Raw genomic sequence first — 24885 nt, forward strand, 5'->3', positions numbered from 1 at the left:
TCCGAAGACTGAACACAGAAGAAAAAGTTCCAGATGTTGTTCAGATCTGTTAAGAGAGTTGTCCTAAAGGGTCCAATCCTGCAGTGTTTACTCAGGAGAACTCCCAGTTTCAAGCCCAAAATGGGAACTTTAACACTGATATGCTCTAGAGGGTCCTGTGGCACCTTTGAGACTAACAGAAGTATTGGGAGCATAAGCTTTCGTGGGTAAGAACCTCACTTCTTCAGATGCAAGCTAACAGAAGTATTGGGAGCATAAGCTTTCGTGGGTAAGAACCTCACTTCTTCAGATGCAAGTCTTGCATCTGAAGAAGTGAGGTTCTTACCCACGAAAGCTTATGCTCCCAATACTTCTGTTAGTCTCAAAGGTGCCACAGGACCCTCAGTTGCTTTTTACAGATTCAGACTAACACGGCTACCCCTCTGATACTGATATGCTCGGAATTTTTATTACAGATGTATAACATTCTCGGGTTTGCAGGAAGAAGCTGGTCAATCCAATAGCTCATGGATCAAATATATTCAAGATTTCAGGGTTATGCCCACAGAGCTGAGCTAGGCTTTAACGTAAAAGGTTTTCCATTATACAACTTTTTAAAGAGAATTGCTCACTTACTGTTTTATGTGGTGCCATACACTTCTTCACTACCTGCTTGAATTTCTCGATATCCAGTGATTTACATCCATTCTTTTCTAACTCCTGAAAGCAGAAGCAGCAACAGACAAAGCACAGTTAGCTACTAAAAAAGATTACTTTGGTTTGCTTATTGTAAAAGAGCATTGTTATGTGAGTACCTTAACATGAACCTAATCTTCAGGACCATTTCCTCTTTAAAACTTGGTCATAGTCTTATACTATATAGGGTGGGATGCCACCTGAATTTTTACAGTACACTAGCCTAGAAAACATGATATAGCCTTAGCTAGCATTACCATAGATAGATGCTTAGATATGCATGTATCAGCCTATTGCTCTAAATTATAATGTTTCGGCTGAGATCTCTCGTGCTTTCTTACTCCCGAATTTTTTTTTAATAATATCAAGAAAATCTGTGTAGCTATTTTTTAGTTACCTGAATGTGATAATAATATTGTTTATCCCACTCATTAAAAATAACCTCCAAACCCTTGCCAAAAAAGTATTCAGATTGGTTTTGCACTAGGATACATAAAAAATTATGGTAGTTTCAAACTTCTAATAAATATAGCCTCTTTTGAGAAAGGCTTAGTTTGCTAAATTTGGGAAATGCTGGCAGAGAAAATTATAACTATTAGGGAAATAGTTTCAAGTGTATGTGCCATACTTTAATTTAATGTATTGATTTAATGTGTTAATCTATCTGGATATCCAGAAGATCCCTCCCTCTCCAGCCCACAAAGGACCCAGATTCAGGATCTACCAGTTTCCTTATTTGGGAGGCAAAGGATTTACAGTGGGCACAGTACCAGTGGATGCAAGTGGGTATCAATATTTTCACAGCTTGGTATATGTGCTAAGTACCCAAAAGCATCCATTAACACTTTTCAGTGCATACATGGGTACCAGCAACTCAAGGAAATGGGAACACTGAGACAATATTCAAAATGTTTGGTATCCAAGAAGAGTATTACAGCAAGTTATGGAGTGTATAATGGAAAACAACGAGTATACTTGTAAAGTAGTCTGACATCATCAACCAGAACCAGCCTTTTACTGCGTTCATTTATGACGAGTAGGAAGCCTAAGACAGACCACAAGGGTAGAGAAACATAACAGTAACAGGAACGTTATATGAAAAGGAACAACATGCTCCTCTAGTCTGACCCTTCTAACATGCTGCTGTTAGCAAGGATTGGCATAGCTGTAAATGCTATAGTACTGCTTGGCCAGTCCATCCTATCACAGGACACCCGGTGTCAAGGGAGACTTCTCGATAGGATATTGTGGGTTTGTAATACATATCAGGCCAGACTGTTGTTCCATAGATCCAACACAGAGAGGGTCCACCTGTTCCATACAGAAGTGGGTGGCTTAACCGCTTCCCTCCAGACCTAGCAGGCAACTCTCTGGTCTGTATGGGGGGGTAAGAGGGGAGAAAGAGGGTAGCTGGGAGGAGAAGTGGGTTGGCTGAAGGGAGCGTGTAAATCCTCCTCCATCTGGTCTCAAGGAAGGGCCCTGGAAAAGTTAATACATCTTGGAGCTGTACCACCTTTGTGGTATAATCCCTGAGTCTCGGAGGCTGATACAGACAGAGGAGAGTCCAATGAAGTCATGCTGCCAGGGAGCTGAACGAAGCTACCAGGGCCAAGGAAGGGGCACAGAATGTCTGGGTGAGCAGCCCTGGCCTCCCCAGACCCACCAGGTTTGGGGGCAATCTCTGGGTCACGTTCCACAAGTGAGGAAGGAGAAGTTCAATCCTCCCCATGGCCAATGGGGCAATTTGGAACAGTGGTCAGTGTCCCATCTACCAGCCTGCAATGATGTTCAGGTCCATGAACTGAGCAAATACATCTGTTTCCCCACCATCAATCTGAAAATATGCCCCTCAGGCCCAGACTACAATTGGCCCCGATTTCCCCACTCCCCACCGGGCTCTAAATCGGTGCGAAAAAATGTATTAATAGAGTCTAACCTGAAAGTGGTGAATTGTTCCTCGCTTTTTATTTTTCCTTCTCTTGTTCTTTCCTTCCATCTCTCCTTTTAACCTCCCTATCACTATACTCTTTTGTCTCTTTTTCTCCCTTTTATTGTTTTAATGTCTCTCCCCTATCATTGCCCCTTCCCTAGCTCCCCGTCCTTTCTTTTCCCTAGCCCCCACCTCATCTCACTCCCCATCCTGTTTCCCTATTTCCTCTCTGGCTCTCCCTCCCTGCAGGGCCCAATCCAAATCACATAAAAGACCTTCAAGTATCAGAGGGGTAGCCGTGTTAGTCTGGATCTGTAAATGCATCCAACGAAGTGGGTATTCACCCATGAAAGCTCATGCTCCAATACGTCTGTTAGTCTAAGGTGCCACAGGACTCTTTGCTGCTATAAAAGACCTTGGAACAGCTCCCATGGACTTCAGTTGGATTGGGCCCTTCGCTCCCCCCCCCCCTTCTCATTTCTCTCTCACTGGCCCCTCTTCTGGGTCACCCCTGTTTGTTTCTCCCTCCAGGCATGTAGCCCTGTTTCACTTTCCCCTCCCTCCCTTTTGCTGACCCCTTGTGGGAGCACAGGTGCTCTGAGCTAGTAGGACATGCTTGGCTAGAAGTGCAAGTAAGTGTCAGTTTGAGCCTGAGCATTGAGTTTTGTTCATTTCAGACCATATATTAATGCCTCTGAGTGCTATTTCTAGGGCTTGAATTCAAACAGATGGGAGGAGTCATTGCACTTCCAGAACTGATGACTGCACTGCTCAGCTTATCAAACTTCCTCTAAAGGGTTGCAACATTTGTGCAGATTTCAGGAAGCCGCTAGCAGGGGGCTTAGTCAGCACATCCATTTCATTTTGCAGTTGGCTCATTGACTCCTTCACAAGCAACTTGCCAACTTAAAAAGCAACAGAGGGTCCTGTGGCACCTTTAAGACTAACTTTCTGTTAGTCTTAAAGGTGCCACAGGACCCTCTGTTGCTTTTTACAGATTCAGACTAACACGGCTACCCCTCTGATACTTGCCAACTTAAAAAATTGCTATTTTAGTTACTGCAGAGATTCTCAAGCTTTTTGATAATTTGGCTCATCTTATCTATGGGATGGCCCCATCACCACAGTATCGGAGCACCTGTAATGTATTTATCCTCACAACACCCTGGGGAAATAGGGAAGTGCAATTACCCCCACATTTGCAGACGGGGAACTGAGGCCCAGCGAGGCTAAGCAACTTGCCCAAAAATCACACCAGAAGTCTGGGATGGAGCAGCGAATTGAATTCAGATCTCTCAAGTACCAGGCTAGCACCCTGATCAGCCCTTTTCTGACAGAAACTTCCCCGGCCATTCACAGTCATGCAGAACACCACCTTGGGACTTCTAGAACAATAGCAGCATTAGGGAAGTAGTTAGGTATTGGATTGCAACAAGTATCCTCTTTGGAGAAAAACAAAGTACCATGCTACCTCCACTGCATGTTTCCCTTGTACCTGCTCCTCCTCTCCCTTTGCACATGCCGCCTGGCCACCAGATCCCTTCTCCTGATACCTGGGTGTTAGGTTTCCTTCCCCCACAGACATTCCTCTCCTTCCATTAGTTCCTGCCTTCTCTCCTTGCAACAACTCCTGATGGTGGTTGGCGACTCCAGTTCCTGAGCCCAGCTCCCATCTCCCCTCTTCCTCCTACAAAACAGCAGCCCCTCACTAGGAAATTCACACTGGTGTAACTTCAGCGTAAAGGAGATTGCAACAGTGCTGTTGTCTGCCATTAGGGTTTTGCACTGGTGTAACTACACTGATGTACAGGCCACTGGTAGATCTGCTGTCTCTGTATATTGTTCTTTGAAATCATTGGGAGTTCACTGTATTTCTGTTATTTAATGCAATAACTTTACTGTAGAGCCCCTGATCACTTTTGCTGCTTGTCCTTTTACAGAACAATCTGGGTATAAAGAAATGATCCACATATTGGGGTTTTAGAATCCAAACAACCTGATTTTAGAACACTGATCCTAAAATATTTGCATGAAGCAAATTGTATTATTTTGTACAAAGACATGTTCCAAAAAGAATGTTCAAATCTTCTGGGCATTCTGCTAGGCATATGCATTAAGAAAACCCCATATATAGTTCAGAGAAAAAAAGAAAGTTTGTCAAGTTAACAATTAAATCCACAAGTTCAGCCTGAAATATTCTTTACCAAAAAGCAAACTAGGACAGACCACAGTTCTGAGAAACAAACATGGGTGTGAGTGACGTCTACATATGGAAACAAACCTCAGTGCATAGTGTACCTATTAACAACATTACATAAAAGCACAAGACATAACATTACATGAGACATCTGAAGCACCGACCATCATTCTATAAATGATTCCTGTATTACAGTGGTACCCAAAACAGGCTCATTGCTGTACAGAGAAAAATAGTTCCTGCCCCAAAAGTTTATTTCTAATCAACACATTGTTTTGCATAAATTGCGCATTTCCTTTTGTGATCAGGGCTATGTACTGATATGATTTCACTGATAAAGTCATACCTGAAAAGCTGTATTTAGTTTCTGAAGTTGTTCAAGGGTTACTTGTTGTTCAATCTTTCCAAAATAAAGAGAGAAAACAAGAGTTAAAAAATATATATACTGTATTAGAGCCACACATTTAGTGAAGACACAAAAGTGACACATCAGCATGCAATGGAATACACAACTGATATGAAGCCTGAGTGTGCTCATGTCTAAAAGGGAGTTGAGAGGAAAGGAAAGAAGACGATCTCTACTAATGTACAAGTTAAACCAACTTCTTCTTTCCCCTCAGATTGTTTTCTTAAACATAATTGTTGCATCAATGCAAAGAAAATCCCAATTGTACATTCTCTGAATTAAGATTCAATCCTAAACCAACTGAAGACAAAGGGGGGTTGTAATTGTCTGTAACCGGAAGAGGATTAGGCCCGTTCTTTGTTTTATCAAAATCCTCTTTAAACTAAACCTCATGACAGACTAAAGGCCTGATCCTGTAAAATATTGAGAGCACTCAACTTCACTTGACTGTTTTCAATTTCTACTGAAGCCAAACGCATTGCTGGAGACACTCAAACCACCACATGATCAGACCCTCAAATATGAAATGAGTTTTTTATATACCTCTATGACGACAAAGTAAAAGAGCATCCATCTATCCTTTTCCCTGCATCCCTTTGAATCCAGGAGGCAATATTTACTGTAAGTGTTTTAGGTGTAGTTATTTATTCAGTAGAATGACAAGCAATTGTTTCAAATGTTCACTGAGCTGCATTCGTCAATAATTTATTGAATAAACAATGTGTCTTTTGAAGTTGTAATCTATGAGACACTACAATTGTTGGCTTCATTGAAACGATAAACAATGCATCAGGCTGCATTTCACTTTGGTGCTAATCATAATTATTAAGGCAGTGCCTAAGGACCAACCAAGGACAGGATCCCATTGTGCTAGGCACTGTACAAACAGAATAGCAAACAGTCCCTGCCCCAAGGAGTTGACAGTCTAAATAGACAAAACAGACGCAGGGTAGTGGAAAGGTTATAAATACACAAACAGAGCGAACAATGTGATGGCAGCAAACCTGAGGCTAGTTCCACAATTTTTTGAGGGCAGGTGAGTTTAGTTTGGAAGAGATCAGCTACCTGGAAAGAAAACTGAAGGGAGATGGGACACTGAAGGGCAGGGGAGTGAAAGGGACTGGGCAGGGGAGAAGGTGGTAAGAGGGGCAGATGTGGAATGCAGCTGAGGTTAAGAGAGTGTGAGGAAGGGGAGGGAGTTGGAGAGGGTTACAGCAAACCACCAATTAGCACAGGGCAGAGAAGTCCTGTCAAAACTGTACACTGGTCTCTGAATTCTGCTTTCTCTGCTTCTGCTTCTACTAGACAGAGCATCTGGCTGGGTCCTCCCTGTAGTTCCACCCCTCTCCCCCCACAAGGCCACATGGTGGGGTAGGGTTCAGGTGTTAAGGCACCACCTGGATCCTAGTTTCCCCAGAGATGGGGTGGGGTGTCTTCCCTGCACTGTTCTAGGTGCAGGGATACTGGGGGAAGTGGTGGCCCTGGCTGGACCTCATTTTACCTCTCCCCGCCCCCACCAATGCAGCATTCCCTGCTTTGGCTCCTTTCGCCATGGCTCCTACTGGCTGGAGTCTCTAGCTGGTTCACTTAAAGTTCCTTCTTATCCACAATATCTGTGGCAAAGTGAGAGTGCATCATGACTGATCTAACAGACACAATGACAATTTACCAAACATGATATTTTTACCACTGTATAAACATGCAAGAGTAATAATACTTATCATTTATATTGAGCTTTACACCTTCCAAGCACCACACAAATATTAAGGGGAAAATTCTGCTCTTGAATACAAATACACACACACACACACAGTTTCAGTGGATGTAATATTTAATAAGAACTCCAGAGGCCAGTTGGTTTGAGAAGAGGTACTTTTGACTGAGTCTGCTCAGGCTTCTGGAAATATCTTGTTAATGCTGGCCACACTCAGAACCTTAACACACTGATAATTCCCCATATATGTAACGGTACATATCATTGCACAGACACTCCCAAATGTCGCCTCTCACGGTAAGGCTATCAGCTTTTCATACTTGGATACAAGTGCAGAATTTGTCTGACTAATCCACCCTTGTAATTACCCTTCTCTCTGCGTAATATGTTTACAACCAGGAACATTTTAATATTTCTTACTGTGACATTAAGAACAGCCCAGGGGGAAAGGGGCACTCTGATATCTGCTAATGAATTTCCAGTTGGCCTAACCAGTTCTAATGTACTTCAATTCTTTAAATGTCATGAAATGTATCTGATAAGTGTCATGCAAGGTATGATCGCAAAGCTCATAACCCACTGGTTACTAATACCATTGCATGTTGGCAGTCCATCGTGGATGATGACGACAATATTGTTGCAGTTCTCATCTATGGCTACACAACTGACTCCGAAGTCCGAACCTTGGTGCACTGAATTGGCCACACCAGGGCATGGGAAGTCTGTATCTAGGATGTTTGATGATACAGCTCTGTGGCGCCTTTCACATGCAGCCTGGAGATGATTTTGTCGATACCTCTCAAACCTGTTATATGCTGATCTTATCAGAGACTGCCAGTAAGTCCTGTTCTGAGCCATTTGCTCAAGTTCTTTAGGAATGATGCCAGCCCACTGGAGACTGCTCTTCAGATTATCTTTGAAGTGCTTATATGGACGATCCTTCTTTCTTTTGCCCTGACTCAACTACAAGATCTGATTTGGGAGACGGTGTTCTTCCATTCTGATGACATGTCTGGTGCACCTAAATTGTGCTCTCTGTAACGTTTCCTCAATGCTGGTTGTGTTTGGTCTCTCAAGGACACAGGCCCCAGCTTACTCCGGGCCCCAGGGGTGCTCAACCCCCCACTCCGCCCTAGGTCCCACCCCCACCCAACCCCTTCCCTCAAGCCCCCACCCTGCCCTGCCTCTGCCTGCCCCTGCTCTGCCCCAGGCCCCACCCCCCCAACCCTTTCCCCCAAGCTCCCACTCCTGCCCTGCCTCTTCCTGCCCCTTTCTGCCCAGTTCCGCCCCTCCCCTGAGTGCGCCCCGTCCCCGCTCCTCCCCCTCCCCTCCAATGCCTCCTGTACGCTGCAGAACAGCTGATCTGCGGCGGGTGGGAGGCGCTGGGAGGGAGGGGGAGGAGTTGATCGGCAGGGCCACTGGTGGACGGAAAGTGCTGGGGGGGAAGGGGGAAGCTGGCTGCCAGTGGATGCTAAGCACCCACTAATTTTTTTCTGTGGGTGCTCAAGCCGTGCAGCACCCATGGAGACAGCGCCTATGCTCAATGACCTTAATATTGGTCACTCTGTCCTGCCAGTGAATGCTCATTATTGAGCAGAGGGAGCACATGTGAAATTGCTCAAGCTATTTAATGTGATGTCTATAAAGAATCCATGTCTCAGATCCATACTGGAGAGATGTTAGAGCCACTGCACTGTAGATCTTCAATTTGGTGGAGAGACAAATGTGTTGGTTAAGGACTTTTGTTCGCAGTCGTCCAAGGGCCTGGCTGGCTTTACTGATTCTGGAGGCAATTACCTTATCAAGGGAACTGTCACTCGAGATTGTGCTGCCCAATACTTGAACTGATCCACATTTTTCAGCTGAGTGCCTTAGATGAAGATGGCTGACACTGGGGCATTGGAATGAGGTGCTGGTTGGAACAAGACCTCTGTCTTCCCGAGATTGACGGTAAGTCCAAAGAGCTGGGATGCTTCAAAAAAACCTATCAACAATGACCTGAAGGTGGTCATGTCTATGGACCATCAAGGCGCAGTCATCTGCAAAAAGTGCCTCGATGAGAAGTCTCTCCAGCATCTTGGTCTTAGCATTGAGTCTTTGAAGATCAAAGAGGGAGCCATCGAGTCAGTACCGAATGTATATCCCTTGATCCAAGTCCCTTGTGGCAAGGCTGAGGACACAGACAAAGAACAAATTGAACAGCACTGGAGCAAGTACACAGCCTTGCTTCATTCCATTCGAAATTTCAAATGCATCAGAAAAGTCACTGCTGCTGAGCACTAGCACTGTCATGTGGTCATGGAACAGATGGATGATTTATATGAACCTTCTTGGGCAGCCCAGTTTATGTAGAATAGCCTGTAAACCTAAAAAAACAAACCCCTGAATGGCATAGTTAAGCCGATGTAAGTCCCTGTGTAGACAGTGCTAGGTCAATGAAAGAATTCTCCCATCAGCCTAATTACCGCCTCTCAGGGAGGTGGGATACTTATGTCGATGGGAGAACCTCTCCCATCGGCATAGGCAGCGTCCACACTGAAACGCCACAGTTGCTCTGCTCTAGCGTTTCAAGTGTAGACAAGCCCTTACTCAGCCCAACTTCCAGCGACTGATATTCCACCCCAACTTGCCACATTCCTTTTTAGACTAGCTAAGTGGAGGCTTGGTGCAGCTGAGTGTTAGAGGTATCATCCTCCCAAGCCCATACTCAGTCACTCTTTCGAGACTTGCAGGCTGATGGTCTTGATTATAGGAATGCATTCAGGTAATTCAGGTACCTGAGCAGCGATCCCTACATTGGGCAACTCTCACCATAAAACCGGAGGGTTGCTTTTTGTATGTAGATTTTTTTTTAATTGGTTTCTGCATCAGATCAGCCTACTGCAGAGCCAGCATCCAGGGCTTTTTGATGCTCTAATTGCTTAGATAGCCAGATAAATTTTCAGCTGGGTTGCATCTGAGTATGCATCCCTGTCACCGTGCAGGGATTTAGTCATATAACTCGGTGCATCAAAAGGCAAGCATATTCCTAAACAGGCTTTTTAGGGTTTTTTTTAAACACACATTACATTATAAAGTTCTTAAGATCATTACACTCACACTGAAAACCAGTATTCTGGCTTTCTGGCTCCTCTCCTGTGGCAAATCCTATTCGCAAAGGGGGCATACCACAGGAGACACAAACTGGAGAGCATTGACAATACCTTTCCTTTCCTCAGACTCTTGGCAGAGTCAATGTGTCGCCGAAAACCTTCATGCTCCAATATATTCTCCAGGAGTCCTATTGAGTGACTCCTCTGCTGCCCTTTCAGTAACTCTTTCACCAGCCATTCTGGAAGCCAAGAGCTTTCTTCTCGTGCTTCTTCCGAAAAGCTCCTGAGGGAAACTGGAGAGACAGCTTGCAATCTGGAGCCTCCTAGCGAAGTCTGGGCACGTCGAAATGAAGCCTCGGTTTTGGCCGTCGACTCTCTTAGCTCATTCAGAATGCTGTCAGAACAAACACCAGAAGAGAATCATGTATGGGGCAACATCAGAGTACTGAAACCAATGATACCTGGTTCTTGTGTAGTGTTTTTCACCTGTACATCCCGAGTCACTTTACAGAGGGGGATAAGCTTTACTGTCCCTCTTAAAGATGGGGAAATGGTGATACTGAAAGGTGAAATGGCTTGCTCACTTCCACACATGACACTTGTGGCAGAGCCAGGAACAGAAAGCGGGTTGCTTGACTCCTAGGCTGTGTTCCTACCTACTAGAGCAGACTGCCTCTCTGAACTAAGTTAGGGAGATTTTGCTAGCTATTAAATACTTCTACTTCTCATTGCTGACAAATGAGAAAAGGCAATGAATGATGGTAGAGGGTGAGCACACCATCAGTTTGGGGAGAGAGTGGTGAGGCAAGCCACCAATCTCCACTGCCTAGTTTAGGCATTAGGCACTAGTGAGATTGTTGATCTTCCTTAGAATTTTCTGAAATTATTTTACAGCACTATATGATCTGGATCTGGGCCTGATCCTACAGCTCTTACTCCTGTGAGTAGCCCCATTAATGACAGTAAGGGCAGCAGAACTGGGTCCTTTGCGTGCTTACTGAATCTTGCCTCATCTGCAGCTCTGAAAAGCACAAACAATTTTTCTAGCTGAAAGCAAATGAATTTCCTGCATGGAACACGGAAGCCAAGAATAGTTATTTTCACATGATGATGATGTTCATGCTGCTAGGTTACACAAGTCAATCTGTAATGCCAGCCTAGGAGAGTAAAAGCCCTTGATACAGGCTCTCCAACATATTTCCATAGTGTATTTTCAATCAAATATAATTGAAAATAATTCCTATGTGGCTCAGACCCCTATAAGCAGGAACCAGCTTATGTTTCCCAAGATGTAGCACATAACAAAATAATCACTGATGCACACTCGAGTAGAGCTTACATTTGGCCAAACACTAATGATTCTTGTCTACTGTGACTCATGTGTGTGAATATACTTGCAAAGGTATGTGATGGAGCAGCGATCCATATGGCAAGCTGCTTTTCTCCATCATGCAGGAGATCACGCTGCATTGAAATGCCATGGTTAGTAATCATGTGTGGGTTTGAAGTTGTGAGAGAATGATCTCATTTGTGCATTACTGAGATTTCTTATCATTTACTGCCACCGTGAGAGTCATTCCTCCTAACACAAGAGAGCACATCAGCAAGAGCTGTGTAGGTTGCTCATGATAACCACATTGCCAGGACTGAGGAGAAGTTAGCACCAAAATAATTTGACTGAGAACACAAACATGAAGCTATCGAACAATTAAGCACCAGTCTACTCCTACCCAAAGGGGGATTAATTAACACAACTCAATCCTAATGCCCTCTTCTGATACTACTGGCCCAGTCTGACACCAGTCTTGCCCATCTGCCAAGCGGTAGCGGATGTAAGGACCTTGCAGAGCAGCTTTCCCAGCAGAGCAGAAATCAGTGATACAGATTCTGGGTATATTCTAAGGCCAGGTCTACACTAAAAAGTAAGGTCAACCCAGCTACGACGCTCAGAGGTGTGAAAAACACAGCTCTGAGGGACATAGTTACGCCAACCTAATCCCTGGTGTAGATAGCGCTAAAATGATGGAAGAATTCTGTCGACCTACCTACCGCCTGTCAGGGAAGTGGATTAACTACAGTAATGGGAGAACACCTCTGTGACACTCTATACCTCAGGGGACCGCCCTGTAAGCCCCCCCCCTTCATCATTTTTATATACTTGTGATATTTCATATAAAGCATGCCATGTAAGGTAGCATGGGAAAAGTTATGATCTGCTGAAAGCCATTGTTCTATCTAAATATGTATATCAGTGCATATGAAATTATGAGATTGTGCTGTATGGTTGTCACTAAAATATACTGTGAGTTGGGGAATCGCCCAGATATTAACTCCCCAGAAACAACAAGGGAGCTAACCAATGCCCAGGCGGGTGTCGAACAACCATCAGCAGCCATTGTCCAGCAAGGGAATTACAATTCAATGACTCACTTGCACAAGGCCACAGCAGAGGAATTGCTCAGCCTTGCCTGGTGACTCAGCAATGCCCACCTAACATGCCTGGACTTGTGTTCTCCAAGCACATGGACTGAGGATATAAAATAGAGGACAGAGGCCACATGGTTTGTCCTGTCTCTTCCCTCACCTACGCTGAAGGCGACTAGAATGCTGAGGAGACTGAGGAGACTGGTCCCCAGGCTAACAGAGAGAGCCTGCATATGAAGGCTGTAACTAATATGCAGTATCCAGTGGGGTGAGAAAAACTGCTTAGTCCAGATATTGCCTAGTCTATTAAGGTTGAGAATTTAAACTGAGTGCTTATCTTTTATTTTCCTTTGGTAACTACTCTGAATTTTGCCTATCACTTATAATCACTTAAAATCCATCTTTTGTAATCAGTAAACTTATTCTAATGTTTATTCTTACCAGTGAGTTTGACTGAAGTGTTTGATAAATCTGCTCAGGTTACAAAGGCTGGTGTTATGTCCACTTTCCATTGATGAAGTGATGAACAAATGAATAAGCCTGCATTACTCAAGAAAGGGTCTTGAGCAGTGCAAGATGGTATATTCCGGTGGTACAAGGCTGAGAGCTGGGATGAATTGGCTCGTGCCTTCTTCTGTGTGATTCATGAATGTCTCTGAGAGCATTCATGCAATCTGGTTGGGTGTGGGGCTCCACATGTGGTTATACTGAGTGGTAACAGCACCTGGAGGGGTTTGCTGCTTGTCACCAGTAAGGCATTGAGACAATCCAGATTAGTGAGTTAAGGGGGCACAGCAGTCCCACAGTCCCCAGTTGCACCCCAGGGATACTGTCACACCCTCCATAGGCGCCGACTTCCCCTCTGCCCAATGGGTGCTCGACCCCCCCGTGCCCTGGCCCTGCCCCTGCACTGCCTCTTCCCGCCCCTGCACCGCCCTCGCCCCTCCCCCATTCCACCCCTTCCCCAAAGTCCCCGCCCCCTTCCCACCCGCATTCCACTCCCTTCCCCCAAGTCCCCACCCCTGCCCCGCCTCTTCTCCGCCTCCTCCCCTGAGCGCGCCGCGTCCCTGGCTCCTCCTCCTCCCTCACGGAAAGTCTTAAGCACCGCCAAACAGCTGTTAGGCAGCGGGGATGCGGGAAGCACTGGGAGGGAGAGAGGAAGGGGGGAGGAGCAGGGACGCAGCACGCTCGGGGAAGGAGGAAGTGAGGAGGGGGAGGAAATGGGGGGAGCTTGGCTGCCCATGGGTGCGGAGCACCCGCTAATTTTTCCCCGTGGGTGTTCCAGCCCTGGAGCACCCATGGAGTTGGCGCCTATGACACCCTCCCATCACTGTAGTGAGTGTCTACACTGAAGCGCTTCAACAGCGCAGCCGCAGTGCTGCAGTTGGGCCACTGCAGTGGTTTAAGTGTAGACATAACTGTAAAGTAACTTGCTCTATTTACAAATATATTAGTCCTGGAACAGAGATGCAGGCAATCACTTCGTTCAGAAATCTCAGTCCACCACCAAAGGTCAGTTTCCAGCATACAACTCTGCCTCAATCTAATCAGACCCAGCAGAGCGCAGACTCTCCTGCTACTCACACAGCTCCCTCTACCCAAAACTTGTATAACAAAAATGTACCACCACAAGCATTTCTTCCAAGACTAAAACATTGCTCACATGCTAAGAAATTCAATACAAGTTGTTAAGTCAAGATTGTCATGTCAAGTGATACCTTTATAAGTAGGGACCTCACCAGGACTGTTTTAGAAGCACCTGGAAGTGTCCTCTTACAAAAGCAGGTGTTGCCAAATGTCAAATTTATGGGATGAGCTGCAGTTTAAGCCCCTTTTAGTCCCTCTTGAGTGGACCTCTCTGCAGACAGGTTTTGCTATCTTCACCCCTTCTGGAAAGAACCACATGGTCCTACTATGCTTAGACTGCGTCTCTGAGCTGCAGCTCTCTTGTTTACCGATTGGGATAACATGACAGCCCCAACTTTGGCATATTAGCCCTTTTCCTCCAAAAGCCTGTGACCAGTGGCTGATTAATGTAACTTCAAGACAACTTCTTCAAAACAAACTATTATGTATTCAACCAAAGGTATAGAATCATAGAATATCAGGGTTGGAAGGGACCTCAGGAGGTCATCTAGTCCAACCCCCTGCTCAAAGCAGGACCAATCCCCAACTAAATCTTCCCAGCCAGGGCTTTGTCAAGCCTGACCTTAAAAACCTCTAAGGAAGGAGATTCCACCACCTCCCCAGGTAACCCATTCCAGTGCTTCACCACCCTGCTAGTGAAAAAGTTTTTCCTAACAGCCAACCTAAATCTCCCCCACTGCAACTTGAGACCATTACTCCTTGTTCTGTCATCTGCTACCACTGAGAACAGTCTAGATCCATCCTCTTTGGATCCCCCTTTCAGGCAGTTGAAAGCAGCTATCAAATCCCCCCTCGTTCTTCTCTTCTGCAGACTAAATAATCCCAGTTCCCTCAGCCTCTCCTCATAAATCATGTGCTCCAGCCCCCTAATCATTTTTGTTGCTCTCCGCTGGACTCTTTCCAATTTTTCCACATCCTTTTTGTAGTGTGGGACCCAAAACTGGACACAGTACTCCAGATGAGGCCTCACCAGTGTTGAATAGAGGGGAATGATCACGTCCCTCAATCTGCTGGCAATGCCCCTATTTATACAGCCTAAAATGCCGTTAGCCTTCTTGGCCACAAGGGCACATTGTTGACTCATATCCAGCTTCTCGTCCACTGTAACCCCTAGGTCCTTTTCTGCAGAACTGCTGCCTAGCCATTCGGTCCCTAGTCTGTAACAGTGCATGGGATTCTTCCATCCTAAGTGCAGGACTCTGCACTTGTCCTTGTTGAACCTCATCCCATTTCTTTTGGCCCAATCCTCTAATTTGTCTAGGTCCCTCTGTATCCTATCCTACCCTACAGTGTATCTATCACTCCTCCCATTTTAGTGTCATCTGCAAACTTGCTGAGGGTGCAGTCCACGCCATCCTCCAGATCATTAATGAAGATATTGAACAAAACCAGCCCCAGGACCAACCCTTGGGGCACTCCGCTTGATACCAGCTGCCAACTAGACATGGAGCTGTTGATCACTACCCGTTGAGCCCGACGATCTAGCCAGCTTTCTATCCACCTTATAGTCCAAAGCATGCAGAGCAAAAAGCCTACATGCCTGGATCTCACCTAAACTTTGTTCTTTCCTTCCAAGTTTTGGGTAAGTTCCACTCAGCCCAGTCCTCCTGCACTTGGCCTGGGAAAGACGGACAGTCCCTACAGTGATCTCTTAGTACAGGGGTGGGCAAACTGCGGCCCGCGGGCTGCATCCGGCCCATCAGACCTTTTAATCTGGCCCTCGAGCTCCTGCCAGGGAGCGGGGTTGGGGACTTGCCCCACTCTGTGGGTGACATGGCTCTGCGCAGCTCCCGGAAGCAGCGGCATGTCCCCTCTCTGGCTCCTACGCGTAGGGGCAGCCTGGGGGCTTCGCACGCTGTCCCCGCCCCAAGTGCCGCCCCTCACAGCTCCCATTGGCTGGGAACCACGGCCAATGGGAGCTGCAGGGGCGGCACCTGTGGATGGGACAGCGCGCAGAGTTGCCTGGCAGTGCCTCCGCGTAGGAGCCAGAGGGCGGACATGCCACTGCTTCCAGGAGCTACTTGAGGTAAGAGCTGCCTGGAGCCTGCACCCCTGACTCCCTTACCCCACTATCCCAGCCCTGATCCCCCTCCCGCCCTCCAAACCCCTCGATCCCAACCCGGAGCACCCTCCTGCACCCCAAACCCCTCATTCCCAGCCCCACCCCAAAGCTCACACCCCCAGCCAGAGCCCTCACACCCCCCCAACTCCCTTCCCCAGCCCTGATCCCCCTCCCACCCTCTAAACCCCTCGATCCCAACCCGGAGCACCCTCCTGCACCCCAAACCCCTCATACCCAGCCCCACCCCAGAGCCCACCCTCAGCCAGAGCCCTCACCCCCCCTGCACCCCAACCCCCTGCCCCAGCCCAGAGCCCCCTCCCGCACCCTGAACTCCTCATTTCTGGCCCCACCCTGGAGCCCGCACCCCCAGCCAGAGCCCTCACCCCCTCCCACACCCCAACTCCCAATTTCATGAGCATTCATGGTCCGCCATACAATTTCCATACCCAGACGTGGCCCTCAGACCAAAAACTTTGCCCACCCATGTCTTAGTGTCTCTGTCAGAGACTCCTCATCCCCAGCCACTGTTGCCCACCTACCCCTGTAATGGCATGCTAAACTGTTCTACACTGTTCAGCCACGAGGTGCCGCTGTGTGTAACATACATTAACCACCCCCATTCCTGGCAGTCAGGGGCGGCTCTAGGCACCAGTTAAACAAGCAGGTGCCTAGGGCGGCAAAATGGATGGGGCGTCAAAATGCTGGGGCTTCACCTCAAGCAGCGTCCTGGGCTGGATCCTGTTCTGCTGCCGGGTGCGGCAGGGCATGGAGCCGGCTAAGTGGGGAGCGTGTCCCCACCACTCTCCCGCAGGCAGCGGCCATCCCCCCCTCCAGGCAGGAGCCGTAGCATGGCCCTGCCCCGGCTGCAGAGGACAGACAGCTCCTCCTCGGCTTGTCCCCGCCGCTGCAAGCCAAAGAGTGGCCCATCCTCTGCAGCCGGGACAGGGCTGCGCTACCGGCTCCTGCCTGGAGGGGGGGATGGCCGCTGCCCGCGGGAAAGCGGCACGAACAAGCCGAGGAGCGGCCCGTCCTCTGCAGCCGGGGCAGGGCTGCGCTACCGGCTCCTGCCTGGGGGGTGGGCGCTGACAGCGGGAGAGCGGCGGGAGCCGGTAGCGCGGCCCTGCCCCGGCTTCAGAGGACGGGCCGCTCCTCGGCTTGTTTGCGCCGCTCTCCCGCGGCCAGCGCCCACCCCCCAGGCGGGAGCCGGTAGCCCGGCCCTGCTCCGGCTGCAGAGGACAGGGGAACATGGCGCCCGGGCTGTCCGCTCCTCCTCAGCTTGTCCCCGCCTCTGCCTCCTCCTCCTCCTCCTCCTCCTCTCTGCGCCGCCTCCTGCCAGGGGAGGGGAGAGGAGCGGCAGCCCAGGCTGAGCCCAGCTTGTGCCAGGGCCAAGGCGAAGCCCAAGGATGAGCAGGGCTGGGATCCAGCAGCAGCCCCAACCCCTGGCCCTGGGAGCGGCGGTGACCAGAGATGACTCCACCTCAGGCCAGATCCGCAGCAAGGTAAGAGTCGGGCCAGGCGGGAGGGTCCCCAGGACCCCTGGGGAGCTTCTGCCTGCTGGAGCCACAGAGGCTGCTGCCTCCCTCCCCAGCCCCCCACAGCACTCCAGTGCCTGGAGTCTCCTTCTGCCTCCCCTCCTGCAGGGGGCGAGCGACCTGGCAGAGAGGGGCAGTGTTAGGATATAGATATTCAGGCCTGTCTGTAAAGGCCTATACTTTAAGAATTTAGGTGTATTCTTATCACTTAGCTAGTTATAGAGGTATAAAAGAAAGAATCAAAATCACTTTCTGTATGTGTAAGAGCCTTCTCTCACTGTAACAGTCTGAGGCCTTCTTAGGCTAAGGCCTTCGGCTAAGCAGCAGAGGCAGCCATAAACTGGGAAATGTATGGTCACATCCTCACATTCCAAACTAGTCACATGGAAATAAGGTGCTATTGGGCTGTTAGGAATACAATCCTGTTCTGATATTCCTATCACCTCCAGAGAAAGAAAAGAGCCTAGAAGATATAAAAGGAAACTTAGGTTGATAGTTTTTTGTCCGGTAAGAACTCACTTATCAATAGACACAGCTGGAAAACGCTTATGTCTGTATAGATGTAGTTGTGAAATCCTCACTTCTGTATTGTTTTGTATGTTTATTTGCATGGTCTCTGTCTGGTTCTGTAATTGTTTCTGTCTGCTGTATAATTAATTTTGCTGGGTGTAAACTAATTAAGGTAGTGGGATATAATTGGTTAGCTAATCATGTTACAATATGTTAGGATTGGTTAGGTAAATTTTAGTAGAATGATTGGTTAAGGTATAGCTAAAAATATTACTATATAAATTAGGGGCAAACAGGAAGTAAGTTGGGATTCGAAAATAAGGAAAAAGGAACTTGGATTTAAGCTTGCTGGAAGTTCACCCCAATAAACACTGAATTGTTTGCACCTTCGGACTTCGGGTATTGTTGCTCTCTGTTCATGCGAGAAGGACCAGGGAAGTGTGAGAATGAAGGAATAAGCTCTCTGAGAGTGAAGGAATAAGCTCTCTAACAGGCAGCATCTGCCCAGCAAGCCCAGCACCTCTTCCTTGGTTCCTCCAGCCCCAGAGCTCTCTCCACTGCATGCCCCTCGGGCTCCCAGCAGGGTGGCCTCAGGGTGCCGGTGCCTAGAGTCTCCTTCTGCCTCCCCCCCTGCAGGGGGCAAGCGACGTGGCAGAGAGGGGCAGCATCTGTCCTGCAAGCCCAGCACCTCTTCCTTGGCTCCTCCAGCCACAGAGCTCTCTCCATTGCATGCCCCTCGGGCTCCCAGCTGGGCGGCCTCAGCGCTGGGAAAACGCCAGCAGGGCTGGGTCCAGTGTGTATCCAAGCTCGTGGGGAGCTCTCTCGCCCCAATGACTAGCGCCTTACCTACGGCAAGTACAGTAGTGCAATAGGAGTGTGACGTGAAAAATATCATGTCACATTGTGACACGGTCACTCAAATCACGATTATGTGTGTGTACTGTGCTGCCCTATCGGCGCCATTCGCGCTAATTTCCATTTCGCATCGGTGCCAGTGGTCATAGGGCTAAAATGCCGGGACAAAAACGAAAACGACTTTCTGGTGCTGCTTACCGGCAACAAAGAGAGAAATGGCAAAAAGAATTAGAAAAACTATCTCGTACTTCAAAAAAGTATTTTAAAAAAGTCGACAATCAAGGAGAAAGCTCTAAGCAATGCATTGAAGATGATTATTCATCAACTGATGAAGACCGATCGAACCAAAGATTACCTTTATCAACTGATAAAGATGAACAACAATCTGACCAAAGATTATCTTCACTAACTGATAAAGACGAACAATCACAATCCATCCAAAGATTTACTACTTCAGCTGAAGAGTCCAGAAATGAAGAACTGTTATCCAAATCTAAAACTGAAGAACAATTATTGGAAGGTGGAACGACTGACATAGGATCAGATCCAAGTACATGGCTGACAATAATTACTGATACAATGCGAATTATTATTGTGAAAAAAGGTCCTTCAAAACTAGATCCTACATTTGAATATCCATTTAATGAGTCGAATCGTCGATTTATGCCATCCATTATGAAGAAAAAAATGAAAAATGGCGAACAAATTAATAGATCGTGGTTAGTGTATTCACAGACCAAAGATGTAGTTTTTTGTTTTTGCTGCAAACTGTTCTGTAACTCGGACATTCTTCTGGCAACTGCAGGTTTTAATGACTGGCGAAATTTGCATCAGCATTTGAAAGAACATGAAACATCAAAAAATCATTTACGCTCATTGACAAATTGGATTGAGCTGTCAAACAGATTACGTACCGGTACAACAATCGATGAGGTACAGCAACGTCAACTAAATTCAGAAATTCTACGTTGGCAAGCAGTGTTGGAACGTTTACTGGCAATCATTAATTTCCTAGCCGAACAGTGCCTCGCATTCCGTGGATCCTCGGATATTTTATATGAGAATAACAATGGAAATTTCTTAAAATTGGTTGAGTTATTGGCAAAATTTGATGCTATGGCTGAGCATGTATGAAGAGTGAAAGATGGAGAGATTCACACCCATTATTTGAGTAAAAATACACAAAATGAGATAATAGAATTAATTTCTAATGGAGTGCGTAATGAAATTTTATCGAATTTGAAACATGCCAAATATTACTCAATTATAGTTGATTGTACTCAAGATCTGAGCAAAACCGAGCAAATGTCAATAGTTTTACGATTTCTGAAAATTGATGAAAATGCAGAAGTGAAAATTTGTTAACACTTTCTAGAATTTATACCAGTGAACGAAACTACTGGGAAAGCCCTCACAGATGTAATTCTACAGAGATTGGAACACTATGGAATACCTTTAGAAAATATGCGCGGCCAAGGGTACGATAATGGCTCAAACATGCGAGGACGACATGCAGGTGTACAGCAAAGAATACTGAATTTAAACAATCGAGCTTTTTTCATTCCTTGCCATGCGCATTCACTCAATCTGGTTGTCAGTAATGCCGCCAAATCATCTAAAGATGCCATTTCATATTTTACCACAGTGCAAGCAATTTACAACTTTTTTAGTGCTTCCACACACCGTTGGGCAGTCTTGAAGAAGCATCTTGAACAAAAACTCACACTTAAACCTCTGAGTCAAACTAGATGGGAAAGCAGGATAGAAGCTATTAGACCATTCCGATATTCATCAGGAGAGATTTACAATGCACTATTCGAAATAAGCCAGGACTTGTCGTATGATCCTTCATTTCAACATGAAGCTGAAACATTAGCTCAGAAAATGATGCAGTTTCAATTTTCATGTTGCACGGTTATTTGGCACAATATTCTAAATCAAATTAATTTGACCAGCAAAGTTATGCAGAACATAACCATAGACATATCCGAGGCAAAGATGATTTTGAATAAAACGCTGGAATATTTAAAAAAATACCGTTCAGATGAAGGATTTGAAGAAACTGTCAAAGAAGCAACAACAATAGCAGAGGATCTTGATTTTGAACCAACGTTTGCACCTCAACAATTCATTCGTCCAGCAAAGTTATGCAGAACATAACCATAGACATATCCGAGGCAAAGATGATTTTGAATAAAACGCTGGAATATTTAAAAAAAATACCGTTCAGATGAAGGATTTGAAGAAACTGTCAAAGAAGCAACAACAATAGCAGAGGATCTTGATTTTGAACCAACGTTTGCACCTCAACAATTCATTCGTCCTCGGAAAAAAACAAGACAGTTTTGTTATGAGGCTCATGATGATCCTATTTTCGATCCAAACGAAAGGTTTAAAGTTGAATGTTTCTATTGTATTTTGGATGTAGCTATAACTTCCATTGAAGAAAGATTTTGTCAGTTGCATGGTCATTGTGAAACTTTTGAATTTTTATACAATATTGGAAATATTAAAAATCAGTTTTCCAAAGAAGACCTCATGAAGCAGTGCCAAGACCTACATTTAGCGCTCAGTACTGATAACGCTGCTGACATTGATGCAGTAGAATTGTATGATGAATTAATAGCTTTATCTGAGCTAATAAGTCCTAAAACTTCTCCTCTAAAAGTATTAAAATTTATAGCAAGAAATGATTTTTTCACTCCAAACACTGCTATAGCATTACGCATTCTTTTAACATTACCAGTATCAGTGGCTTCTGGTGAGCGCAGTTTCTCAAAACTGAAATTACTAAAAAATTATTTGAGGTCCACCATGTCTCAAAATCGTATGTCAGGACTGGCATTAATTTCAATTGAAAGTACTATTGCAAAAAATTTAGATTTCACTGACTTATTAAAAGACTACGCAAGTATAAAAACCAGAAAAATTCAGTTCATATAAATTCTTTTAATTTATGAGAAACTGGAAGACACTAAAGTTTTTCATTACAGTGTATAGCTGAACTCAAATTGTTTGTAATTGTGTTTTTGTTAAAATTAAATGTTAAAATTACACTAGTAGGAAACTGTTTTATTTCACTAACTACAAATTCTGTTTTCATTTTTTTTTTATTTTAAACAGTCAACACAAAACTGCAAAGTGCAAACATGTGTAAAAGCCAAAAAAAAAGCGTGCGGGGGGGGCAGCCAAAAATTTTTTTGCTTGGGGCAGCAAAAAACCTAGAGCCGGCCCTGCTGGCAGTGCATTAAAGGATCTTAAAGTGAACACATCGGATCCATCGCTCTGTAGCCATTCCCCATTCGGTACAGAAGCCTGAACTGCTAGTAGCAGCCCTGCAACCTTCCATGTACAAGATGTACACAATACCCCACTTCCTCTGTAGGTTGTGGTCTTTAGTGGGTTCGTGCCCTAGGCTCAAGCCTGGGAAGAATCAACCTTGCTACTTGGCTGGAGCCAAGTGAGTGGGCGTTCCCCAATTGTTCCCCTATGGATGTTTGGTATTCTGTCTGTAAGTGCCTTATCTCTGTCAGTGTTTTGTTTCCTGTTCGTTTACCATCGACAGCTTCTTCCACGCAGGGCCGGCTCTGGCTTTTTTACCGCCCCAGGCAAAAAAGCCTCCCGCCGCCCCCCCCCGGCAGGGGAGGGCGGCGAGCCCCGCCGGGGAGAGCGGAGCCCCGGCGGCCAGAGCGCCGGGGGGAGGGCGGCGAGCCCCGCCGGGGCTCCGCTCTCCCCAGGGGCCAGAGCGCCGGGGGGAGGGCGGCGAGCCCCGCCGGGGCTCCGCTCTCCCCAGGGGCCAGAGCGCCGGGGGGAGGGCGGCGAGCCCCGCCGGGGCTCCGCTCTCCGCGGCGGCCAGAGGCTGTGCCGGGGGGAGGGCGGAGAGCCCGGCCGGGGCTCCGCTCTCCCCGGCGGCCAGAGGCAGCGCTGGGGGGAGGGCGGCGAGCCCAGTAGCGGCCCCGCTCTCAGGCCGGAGCGCCGCGCCGCCCCCCTCCAGGTGCCGCCCCAAGCACCAGCTTGGTGTGCTGGTGCCTGGAGCCGGCCTTGCTTCCACGCACTCAGCCAGGATAATATCAAACAAGTAAACTGAGGCGCATAGGATATTTAGAAAAAACAAGGGTAAATAACTCCCTCATTCTCCACAATACACTACAGCAGTGGTGAGCCCAAAGTCAGCCCCTGGCCGGAACAACCAGGACAGACATGGGACCAGGATACAAGCTGTAGCCTGAAGCACACTCAGAACCACAACCTGCTGATAATAGCTCATCTTGATTAATTAGCCTCTTAGGCCTGGTCTACACTAACCCCCAAATTCGAACTAAGGTACGCAACTTCAGCTACGTGAATAACGTAGCTGAAGTCGACATACCTTAGTTCGAACTTACCGCGGTTCAGACGCGGTCCACACGCGGCAGGCAGGCTCCCCGTCGACTCCGCGGTACTCCTCTCGCCGAGCTGGAGTACCGCAGTCGACGGCGAGCGCTTCCGGGATCGATATATCGCGTCCAGACCAGACGCGATAAATCGAACCCGGAAGTTCGATTGCCAGCTGTCGAACTACCGCGGTAGTGTAGACCTGGCCTTAGAGTTGGTATGGCAACTTCCACCTTTTCATGTTCTCTGAATGTATATATATCTTCTTACTATATGTTCCATTCTATGCATCTGATGTGGTGGGCTGTAGCCCATGAAAGCTTATGCTCCAATAAATGTGTTAGTCTCTAAGGTGCCACAAGTACTCCTAACCTTGTGCACTGTGCATCAGATTGGGTTCTGGGACATAAACAATCGCAGCAGCAGACGAAGAAGAAGAAGAAAGGAAGAGGAATAACTCTTGTCAATAACCAAGGACATTAACACGAAAGGGTTAAAAAGGACCCTAAAGCTTCCCCCCAGTGTTTACTGCAATGCTCTTTTCTTTCATCGCTTCCCTCGCGCTGTCCCGAGCAGCGGGGGACTTGGCACCGCTTTCTCTAAGCGCCTACAACAAAACCTTCCCCATGGCAGCAGCAAGCGCTCCCGGGCGGGAGCAGTGACTCCCGGGGCTGCGCACTGCAGAGCGAGAGCCGGCTCAGCCCGGAGACCGCGCACAGCCGGGAGGCAAAGGCGCGGGACGCCCCTCAGACGCCTCGCTCCGCGGCGAGGGGAAGCGGGGCCGGGCGCGGGGAGCACCTGCGGCTCCTGGCCAGCGCAAGCCGCCGCCTGGTTGCTTGACAACAGCGACCCCACAACATTGCTGCTGCCAGCCCGCCGGGGCTCGGCCCGCGCCCGCAGGCTGGAGGGGAAACGGGGGCTCACCTGCCGCGGGGGAATGTTTCTAGCTTTCCTGATGCAGAGCGCGGTCGCGCTGCCTTCCTCAGAGCCATGGTCCCGGCCGGGCACCCCCAGCCAAGCCCGCTCAGCGGCAGCGGCAGCCCGTGCCCAGCCGCACTGGAGACGCTGCAGACCTGGCACGTGGGGTTGCTCCCCGCCCTGCACCGCCCTCGCTCCGCGGGCCTGGCATGATGAGGCTGATGATTGCACAGGGCTGGCGGGAACCGCGCTGCAAGCTGCCATCACCCCTCTCCTCATCTTCATGGTGCTGGGCGTGAGGCTCCTGCGTGTGGGCTGCTGATGCATCTCTCCGGTTGCTCGCCCTCGGCCCCCTGGCTAAAAGGGAGAGGGGGTGCCACAATAGGGAGCAAAAGAAGTAAAATTTCAGCGCTAGGCCTGATCTGCAGAGTTTATTAAAAATGCCCGCAGAAAAGCAGCCTCTGCTTGGCAACATTTAGTCACTTCATGTAATAAACAGAACTTTCCCCCAAATCTATGTAGCTGTCAATTATAGGCAGGAAAATGCCT

The 24885-nt window shown here is 47.5% G+C and overlaps 1 protein-coding gene across 1 annotated transcript in view; it reads right to left on the reverse strand.

The window, feature by feature from the left end:
• LOC135873081 (WD repeat-containing protein 64-like) overlaps window positions 1-24410 on the reverse strand; it is a 75259-nt gene extending 50849 nt beyond the window's left edge. Inside the window, exons 1-4 of the mRNA XM_065397552.1 lie at window positions 24343-24410; window positions 10126-10408; window positions 5149-5202; window positions 616-699 (exon numbers count right to left, since the gene is read on the reverse strand). Coding sequence (XP_065253624.1) covers window positions 616-699; window positions 5149-5202; window positions 10126-10408; window positions 24343-24410 — 489 coding nt within the window. The remainder of the gene's footprint in view (window positions 1-615; window positions 700-5148; window positions 5203-10125; window positions 10409-24342) is intronic.
• Between the last annotated feature and the right edge of the window lie 475 nt (window positions 24411-24885).

The sequence above is a fragment of the Emys orbicularis genome, chromosome 1, assembly GCF_028017835.1.
Source record: "Emys orbicularis isolate rEmyOrb1 chromosome 1, rEmyOrb1.hap1, whole genome shotgun sequence".
Classification (NCBI taxonomy): Eukaryota; Metazoa; Chordata; order Testudines; family Emydidae; genus Emys; species Emys orbicularis.